Genomic DNA, 10,292 nt, shown 5'->3' on the forward strand with positions numbered 1-10,292 from the left:
CATCAATTCAAACACGTGAAATTCCTCTTTCTACGACTCGTCTACAAATGAACAAACACGAACACAAAATTGTATAGAAAATTTTACTTTCGGCACGTCGCATTTACAGTTTGGTTTTCCGACAGTGTGAAAAGAGTACGAAAAATTCAGTAAAATTCTATTCAACAGCGAACGAATTTATTAGATCAGTCGTTGTAAATTATTGCTATCAAATCCGTGGAGACAAAATTCCTCTCAAAAACGCTACGTCGCCATGGTTACTAGGTACCGTTTAAGTCAGATTCGCAAGTTAACAGATCAAGATCGGATTATGGCAGGTATCCTACATACAACAAAAAACTGCAGCTTCAAAAAACATCAACCTTGTAAGATACCAATCAAATGGGAGTACAAGCAGAAACACTGGAAATCCAATACCAGCAAAGGAAACCAGTGCTCATCAGTGGATCTAGCTGCTATGAAGAAGAAGTAAGCCAATGAAAAGTTTATAAAAAAGTCCTAAAGCAAGAGAAGATCAGGAGTGTCCTCCAGGTAGAGAAAAACGCCTGGCGAAAGACAGAATATGTCGTAAATAAATGCCACAAAATAGAACATTAGTCTAATTTTGGAAGATGCAAATTTGCCATAACTCTTTGCAACAACTCGACAGAGATCAATGAAATCTCTTCACGAATCCTGTCCTTGAGTTCATTGGTGTTATGTGGGCGAGTTCTAAACACTCGATCTTTCAGGAATCCCCACAAAAAAAATCATACGTTGAAAGAAATTTGCGTTCGCGAATGGAGGAATGCGTGCGCTTAGAAGGAGCTCATCTAAGAGACGCAATTTTCAAAAAGTGACATGTTTATTGAAGTGACATCAAATGCCATGATTTCATCTTCATAATAGTTACGAAGATATGTACATAAAATTAATTTCTCTTTGATTATTTCTTTATTCATAATCGATCGTTCCCGCGTGCCACCTTGTAAAATACTATAACAAATAAGAAAAGGGGATTGCGCTAAAACAAAAGTTGGAATGCGCAAGTGTAATATTTTTTTTTTCTGTATAGTTGCTCGAGGTGTAAGGAATATTTACTGATACAAAAAACATGGCATTCATATGTTCTTTGTAACAAGAATAATAAAAACCCTTTTTAGTGCATTTTCCAACAAAGTTGCGGGTGCGCTATTGCAGCCACTTTCTCTGTCCGTCTGTCCGAGCCCTTAACTACTCCTCCAGTTTTCAAGATATTTAATTCGTTCCTGAGCCAAGGAAAATCTTGACTATTAAACTATTAAATATCGCATAAAGATATTTCTTGGAAATTTTAACCATATATATACTTCTAGTAAAGAAAAACATATGACATGCAGTAAAAATTGAAAACTCTCACCCTCCCTCTTCTCTCTCCTCTTTCCCCTCTCCCTCTTTTTACTTATTATCGTAGTGTTTACAATAAAGTTTCATGTAAATATCTTCATAAATAAAAAAGTGAGAATCGATGCATGTGTTTAACCAAATTTGACGCTGACTTCCGCAAAACCAAAATTTCGGTACGTACGAGATCTTTACACCAAGCCCTTTTGTCTGGCTACCAATTCCAGCAAAGCATGCATATAACCGATTTTACATTTAAGAAATCAATGCGTGCATTCAGGGAACGTAAATGCTCCATCGGTGCACAAAAATTGAACGAAACCGGTGAAGCTATCTAGCTAGAAGATATGTGTGTTCATAAAGAGCGATTCAAAAAATTCAGCGTCATAGTTCGATACGTTCTGTCGATTTGTTGCGAGTTGTGAATTTTAATTCGAATTACAGTTACAGAATATCTTAGACTATAGAAGAAGGGGACCGATAATATCGTATCAAGGGGCAATACTGCGCTTTCGTGTGGCGGTCATACTGTGTTTACTTTTTGTTTACTCCATTAGCATTAGCCATATTGCTACTTTTATTAACTTATTAGTATCGTACCTAGTGGATATTCTACAAACATCTAGAAACGTTGGAGCGCCACCAGCCGACATCAAGTCGATAAAAGATTCGTCACCGGCGATAAGGAATGGAAGCGGATGCGACACATTTTTTTCCTTGAAATATGATACGCCTTCTAGACTATTCGAGAATTCCGTGATTTGTTCTAGAAACTTTTCGATTGCTATATAAGCAAATTGAATTGCGTTTAAAGGCAGTTTCAACTTCAACACCGAAGTGATTGTTAGTGATGTTCGTGCTTGTATTTGATAAATAATTATTATCTGTTATAAATCAATCTATTTAAGAATTGTTATAAATTAATTAATAATCAATATTTAACTAAACCTCATCAGAACACTTCTTTTTATTTGCAAGCAAGCAAGTTTTTGAGCGTCTGTGAAGCTGTGTGGAATCCAACGGATGGAGAGCTTTCATACGTTCAAATGTTATAAAATCGAGAACAGTGATGCTTTCATGCCAATACCATAAGATTCTTAAATCTCCCTGTATGTGACAATTGTAATGCCGATCTCAGTCTACAGTTTTACTCATAGTATCAACAACCTAACAGTAACCTACTATCGGAGTAAAATGTAGAGTCCGCTCACTTTGAAGGCTCAAATCTCAAAATCGCTGGAGCCGATATTAATGAAATTTTTGGAACGTATCAATTGGTAAGTTGTTGTTAACATACGTAAATTGTAAATTTTTGCTGCCAGGACTTTTTACGTTATCGAATTTTTAAAGTGTATCTTATAATAAGCGAATAAACGCGTCTGTCATTTTATCGCTGTAACGTTTGCGTAATTATACAGAAATGCATAAAAATGTATCGACGTATAGTTAAAGGTGTATTCTATCACATACGGAAACATTATCCCATTTGAGTGAATACTTTTTTTGTAATTAAATCCTAAAGTTCTGAGTTCGTATACTTTCATTGAAAAAGCGCGCTTTCCCGGTACATACGCAAATACGAGTAGTATACAGAAAATAATGTTAAAGAAATTTTGGCGAGTGAATTACACTCACTACCATATTATGGTTCTCTCTAACAACCCTTAATTACAGTATAATAACGGTTTCACAGTCGCCGTCGTGTATGATTGGATGAGCAACAAATAAATTCAATAAATGATTAGTAAGATCAGTCCATTAGAAGCTGTGAAATGAATAAAATGATGTTAAAACAACGCGACCGAGAGACGATAACTAGCGGGAACGGGCGAAACTAAATGAAGGCGTTGTTCATAAGAGCTTTGATAATAGGTTAACAGGATGATTTATGTTTAGGTATTACAGTGAAATCTTGACTATTATATTATTTAAAGAATTTGAAAACACTGTTGAATGTTAGTTATTAAAGAAAAACCACCAACCTGGATTGAATGTCCTTGTCCCTGCTGACTGATATGCAATTGCTGTGCTTGGTTTATTTGTAACGTTGTGCCAGATCCGTTTCCACCGGGTCCTGATGATGGCCTCGGCGGCGTTCCACCACCAAATGCGCCGCTTCCGGGCGTTGACCCTCCTCCTCCGCTATTCCTGGGAAGATAACCTGGACTGCCATGGCCACTCGCGCTAGGACTTCCGTAAGGTGAATACTGTTGCTTGTACATACCCGCCCCTTTACGTTTCATGTCGTATTCATTTCCCTGATATATCATTTCCTGTTTAATTATTTCAGGTTGAAAACTCGGACTATTTTTATAACTAGAATTTGAGGTAGGACTGCCATAGTCTCCTTGAAATTGAAAGTCGGGATACGGTGAACGGGGATTCGGCACCCTCGTGTTTGGATTGAATGAAAGGCCCATTTGGTTTTTATGCTGGTGCTGTTCGGCCATCTGCTTTAAGGTTTGAGCGGCTGGACTAAGTTCAGTCTTTCCAAAATCGATGTTGGAATACGACATACGACTTTTGGATATGTTCCCCTGACCTTCGAAGATCGGGGGGGAGTAGTTTTGATTTTGTAATAGAGGACTATGGGTATTTTTGGTATGGTCCAGTACATTTTGTGTCAGTTCTTTGGATTCCTCTACTTTCAAACCGTTGATAATTAAACACGTTTCCGTTTTGCTTTCATCAAAATCAAAGTCTTTCATAAACTCTGGATAATTGCTAATATCGGAAATGAGATCCTTAAAGGCGTCCGATGTTATAATTTCATCGTCAGGATCCTCGCCGATGAGATCCGGGAAACTACCGAACGCGGAGCCACCGTTAACGGCGGCATCTTTTTCTAACGCCGCGGCACATTGGTCTAAATCCGCGAAATCGTTGTCAGGTTCTTGCTTTACGCACTCGACTAACGTACCGATATCTACACTACTGCCAACGCCCGAACTTGGCCTTATATTTGATGCGGGCGTTGAAGGATTAGAAGATTTGGGCGACGATACATCACTCTTCACCGAGGCGTTTGTTAGAGCCTTCACCGTTACATTCGTCGATATTTGTTGGGGCTGAGAATTAGCTGCGGAAGTTGTGAATTCCAACTGTTGAACAATTTCGACAGAGAATTTAGTGAGGCCCTCGGGTTGATGAGCGGTGGTACCGTGTTGCGTGGTGCATTGCAGCTTCACCGGTGGTTCAAAACCATCGTTGGGCACTCCTGAGTCGTGGTCTTCGGCAGAGCGTTTTAAAAACTTCTGTTGCTGCAACATAAAAGAAAAAACATAAGTCTAACTATTAGAAATGATGGTATCTATGTTGACGATACGAAGTTAAATAGTAAGTAACGGTCGCGGCTCCTATCAGTGCAAATCAAACGTGAGTAATTGTCACCTTGTTTATGAACTGCGTCATTTGCATAAGGCAATGCAGAACTACATTATTACAAACATACTTGCATTATAAAGTTGTTTTGTTACAATGACAGCATAAAGACGAAGACAGTTACAGTTACATAAACCGTTCAAACTCGACTTTCGCGGTACAGTGCTTAAAACAGCGTTACGTTGCTAAATCTAATATACCTACATTAAAGTTTATCTCTGGCAAGTCGCAATTACACATTTGTATAACGTAGTCAGAACTCCGTTGCCGCATAACCCATTTTATTTACCTAATTCAAAATTAATGACGAATATTAATATTAGCAATTCGTTGTTGGAATGTGACGAAACCATTTCCATGGTATTATTACTATAATGGTACCTACGTATTAGTCCTCACGAAGGAGCACAGAAATACAATACAAATTAAAATCTCAGCAAATTGAGGGAGTTTGATGTTTGTTAATAAAAATAGGAATGAGCTAATTTTATTTCAATTGCATAACTCATAATGTTTCAACTAACGAGATGAGTGCTGTAACAGGTAGACATTATTATTGATTTAAATATTAATAAATTAAACAAATATAGCAAACGAGATCCTGAGTATGGCTGCTTGATATTGCGTATTATATGACTATGAGTATAGCTCATTTTGAATTTCAATTCGGTTCATAACTAATAGTAATAGAGATGTCAAAAGGACCTTCCTTATTTTTTATCTACAAATTTGATAAAGTCCACCTGCAAAATGTCATCGTCATCGGTCCACTCGTTTTCGAGCTATCGTGCTAACGTATAGACGGACAGAGATTTCAAAATTATGAACTCGCTAGGAGCTCGTTAATAAAGTGAATGTAGTAGACTGAAACATTTACTTTTACAGTGCACAGTACACCCACTGAACGCAATTGTCAATTTCTTTCGTCTTATTTTTTAACACCACCCAATACCAAATGGCGAGCGCTTGGATCTTTCGTAGTGGGTTTTGTCTGTCCGGATTAAACTTTGCGCTTAAACCCCATATCCTTTTCGAATTTTCGTTTTACAATGATTTACGTTATCTAGTTATCCAAACTACAATTACGTGATTGATTTATTTACAATTAATTAACAATGAATTTCTGACAGTCTTCAAATGGATTAATAAATAATAATAATTTAATAGTAATAATTTACTCAAACGCGTAGGAAATGTAGTACAAAACGAAAAGGAAGCACCTATAGAAGCATTAGACACGTTAAAACAGAAATTGGCAGTATATTCTTTTATTAATTTAATTTATTTATTATACCTCTCGTGTTCTAGGCCCTCAGCAGGCTTGCGCCCAATTACAGAGTGACCCGCATAATACTTTATTAGAGGTGCGACAAGACTCGGAAGATACAAGGAATCAGAAGAAACAAAATTGCAAAACAGACTTTTCAACAGAAATCAAAAGCAATTTACAAAAATCTAGAGAACAACCACAACGAAAATAAAGAATTCACCCTACCAACCAGCAAAAGTATTCAGGACTTTTGGAAAAATTTATGGTCCAAACTGAAACACATATTTAACATCAACAGGGGTACGCACAGAAGAAGACAGACAAAAAACCTACCACAACAGACAGATCATGACATTACAGAAGAAGACCTTGCCCAGTGCCTAAGGAAAGCGCACAAATTGAAAGCATACATCATTTCTGGTACACATGTTACATCGACTACATGGATCTTTGCCTACATTCCGCACAGTTGGCTACTGTATTTACAAAAAAACAAATATCTACAACACCACTGCCACCTTACAAACAAACGCTATCAAAATTAACAGGGGAATATTTCAAGGCGGCACCCTGTGGTTCTGTTTATGCCTCAACCCGCTATGTAACATACTTAATGACGCGACATACGAATTCAAAATCAAACGTCAGAAGACAATACTCCATACAATAAACCACTTGCTCTACATGGACGACATAAAGCTATATGCAGACAATAAAGTACACATTCTTAAACATCATTGAAGAATTTACAATCGAATTTGGCATGAACAAGTTTAAACTGCTGTATTGTGAAAAAGGGAAATATGACAGAGAACAACAACCACATACCCTCAAAAGCGAAATACTTACCACCCTACGACCAGAAGAAACGTACAAGTATCTTGGTTTTGAACAAAACACATGTATCAACCATACACAAATAAAACTACAATTGAAAGGAAGATACAAACACAGACTAACACTTCTGATAAAGTCCAAACTTAACTCCAAGAACCTTTTTAAGGCGATAAACACATACGCGATACCGGCCATTACGTGTAGTTTCGGACTAATCAAATGGTCACAGACAGAAATAGACGAATTTAACAGGTTAAACAGGACGCACCTCACCAAACATCGAAAGCTAACGGGCGATTAAAAATGAGTTGCTGTCGAGTCGCCTTTGGAAGTTCAAATTAAATACGATTTCACATGCAAACAAAAATTCCAAAGGTGACTCGACAGCCACTCATTTTTGATCGCATAGTACATCCCAACTCATGCATAGAACCCATTACAATCAGTAGAAGTGATGGAGGAAGAGGACTTTTAGACATTCATACAATCAGACAAACAATACATACCCCTAAATCTATGCCAAAGAAATACACAACAGCAACATTCACCGACAGAAACACAAAAAAAAGGAAGAATGGTCAAAAAAAGCGCTACACGGGAAGCATTGATGGCTTAAAAAGGGTCAATTATTTCCTGAAACCGAAGAATTCATATTAGTCATCCAAGATAACGTCGTAGCAACACGTAATTGCAGAAAGTACATTACCAAAGAACCAATAGAGACAGATACCTACGTGCAGAAAATGCCAACAAGTTACCGAGACCATCGACCATATAACAGGAGGATGTAGACTACTAGCGGGTACAGAATACACCGAAAGGCACGACATCGCTGCTAGAATCATACACTAAGAACTAGCATACAATAACGCAAACTTATAGAATCAAAGATGCCATATTACACATAACGTACTTGAAACGAAACACACAAACTTTATTGGGACAGGACAGTATACACACACATACGACAGTCAGTAGTAATCGACATTACAGTGATAAACAAAATACGTCACGAAACATTTCTAATAGAAATTGCAATACCAAACGACACAAATGTAAGAACTAAAGAACAAAAGAAAATTACAAAACACTTACCATTGGCCATCGAGGTAAAAGAATTATGGCAACAACACAAAGTAACAATAGTACCTCTTATCGTGTCAGTTACTGGAGTTACCAATAAACATTTCCTGCAGCATCTGAAAAATCTCGACATTCACCCATATACAATCATACAAAAGGCAGTCCTGTTAAAAACAGCTTCCATAACCAGGAAATTTTTAGAATAATTAACATACTTACCTTTGACTTGGTAATTACCCGTCATGAGTGAGTTAACCGCTTTAAGCGAGAAAAACATTAAATAATAATAATAACAACACATGCAGAAAAACACCGCAAATACACTAATTTGATATCTATTTGATTTGATTGACATTTAATATTATAATGTTTAGTTTCTTTTTATTTTGTACTGTATTTATTAAGGATCCTCATCAGATCCTTTATACGTTTGTATTGTCGTCCGTCCGTCCGTGTGCGTTATAACTCTTTTTAAATGTGACCGATTATGTTGAAATTTGGTGTACGAGTACTTTGGACATTAAGGACGGACACTTCACGCTATTGATTTTCAGGAAGCTGGCTCAACAGAAACAAAAGTTATATGACTTCGAGTAAATCAGGAACAGGAAAAACTGCGGGTTCAATATAATAGGTATCAACATATTTCATTCCCTAGGTCATGTATCGAGTTCGGACTTTCGATAGATTATTCCCTATGACTCGTAGATCTTTAATAATTCAATATAACTCTTCTCTGTGGTCTAGGTCAAAAGTGTTAGAGCAAAATGTACCCAAAATTATTCTTTAAATACGAATTTGGAGTTGTAAAAGCTTTCAAAGGGATTATCTTGATGCTAAAAGAGTACATCACGTGCACATTTGATAAGCGCGTGTGTGATACAAAGATGTTGAATTCTTTTTCTGAGGCCAATTGGATTTTGATCAAAACATTTCAAAATCGTTATTCATGCACCAAGATCGTTGGGGAAAAAACGAAGAGCATTATCTCAATGACTTGAATTTGATGCATTTTTGTTACCTATACAGGGTGGTGACTTGCGTAACGCATCATAGGGATTTCAATGTAAAATTCATAACATGCGTGTATTGGCTCCCCAAATTATTTTAGAGCAAAAATGTATTAGGTTTTACGCCAATCAACCGCATTAGTTTTCAATTTTGTTTCATATAAAAACGGAAAATTGAAAAAATAAAACCTGCATCTTTTTCAATAATCTGCGATGCCATGGAATTTTCTAAAACAAAAAGATATCCAGTTATCAATTAGCAACAGTTCGAAATTGATTTTATGATGGACTTGGTTACTGTATTGCAGTTAATGGAGACGTATTCGAACATTTATTGTAAATTGTTATTATTAGGAAACCGTTTTTAGTAATTTGGTCTTGAATTCGCTGTTCTAAATATAATACTTTTTGATAGAAATTGATTTGTTTTATAGCAGACATTCCATGGCGTGACGGATATTGGCGTAGTTTTTGTATTATAAAATTCCATGGCATCACAGATTATTGAAAAAGATGGGGATTTTATTTTTCCAATTTCCGTCTTTATTATGCAAAAAATTTAAAACTAATACGACTGAGTGACGTAAAAAATTTTTTTCTACAAACAACCTAAATACATTTTTGCTCTAAAATAATTTGGGGAGCCAATAATCGCATGTTATGAATTTTACATTGAAATCCCTATGATGCGTTACGCAAGTCACCACCCTGTATGTATTCTGTAAGACTGAAATAAATGGTCGTTCAAAAAGTAATGGTAATACCACAGATAAAATACCTCGGGACGTCTTGACATTCAAACAATTTAGATTCCTCACGGACAACACGAAAGCGCGCCCTTTGAGTTCCAGAGTAAAGTGCGATAATTCCGCTATAAAGTGGATTGTCGTGGTCTCTTGATTCACATTCGTTGCTTCCTGTTCCTCGGGCTTGATCTGTCCCACTTATGGAGGCAACCGATTTATGTGCATCACCACTGGTTTTCCATGATGTCGTTTAGCCTCTTTTCGACTGTATGCGGCTCTTCCCAAGATTATTGTAATTTCGGGAATAGTTCGCGCCTCCTCTGGGGACGAAACCTACATAAGTATAACGAATGGGCAGGTTCGACATTTTTGAACTGAAATCGAGAGATTTTGTTATTAAAAAACGATCAGAAAAAAATTGGGTACAAAACATTGATTTTTACGTCCGCTGTAAGCACTTTAAAATCAAGGGTCGGTGCGAAGCAAGAAAACGTAGGTGCCTGTGCGTGAGACTACTCCGCATGACGTCAGTAGCCAGAAACATTTGCCGCCGTGCTGGCAAAGTATACGAATGTTTCTGGCTACTGACGTCACACGGGGTAG

At 37.0% G+C, this 10,292-nt stretch overlaps 1 protein-coding gene across 2 annotated transcripts in view; it reads right to left on the bottom strand.

The window, feature by feature from the left end:
- The window catches only part of LOC116163321 (neurogenic protein mastermind-like), a 37,944-nt gene extending 30,886 nt beyond the window's left edge, over positions 1-7,058 (bottom strand). Inside the window, exons 1-2 of one of the 2 annotated variants that reach the window (XM_031477203.1) lie at positions 6,863-7,058; positions 3,345-4,622 (exon numbers count right to left, since the gene is read on the bottom strand). In XM_031477203.1, coding sequence (XP_031333063.1) covers positions 3,345-4,622; positions 6,863-7,045 — 1,461 coding nt within the window. In that variant the 5' untranslated portion in view covers positions 7,046-7,058. Of the gene's footprint in view, positions 1-3,344; positions 4,623-4,813; positions 4,835-6,862 lie in introns of those variants that run through there. The other variant, XM_031477204.1, reaches the window with a different exon arrangement.
- Positions 7,059-10,292: the final 3,234 nt, after the last annotated feature.

This window comes from Photinus pyralis, unplaced genomic scaffold (assembly GCF_008802855.1).
Source record: "Photinus pyralis isolate 1611_PpyrPB1 unplaced genomic scaffold, Ppyr1.3 Ppyr1.4_LG2, whole genome shotgun sequence".
Taxonomy (NCBI): Eukaryota; Metazoa; Arthropoda; class Insecta; order Coleoptera; family Lampyridae; genus Photinus; species Photinus pyralis.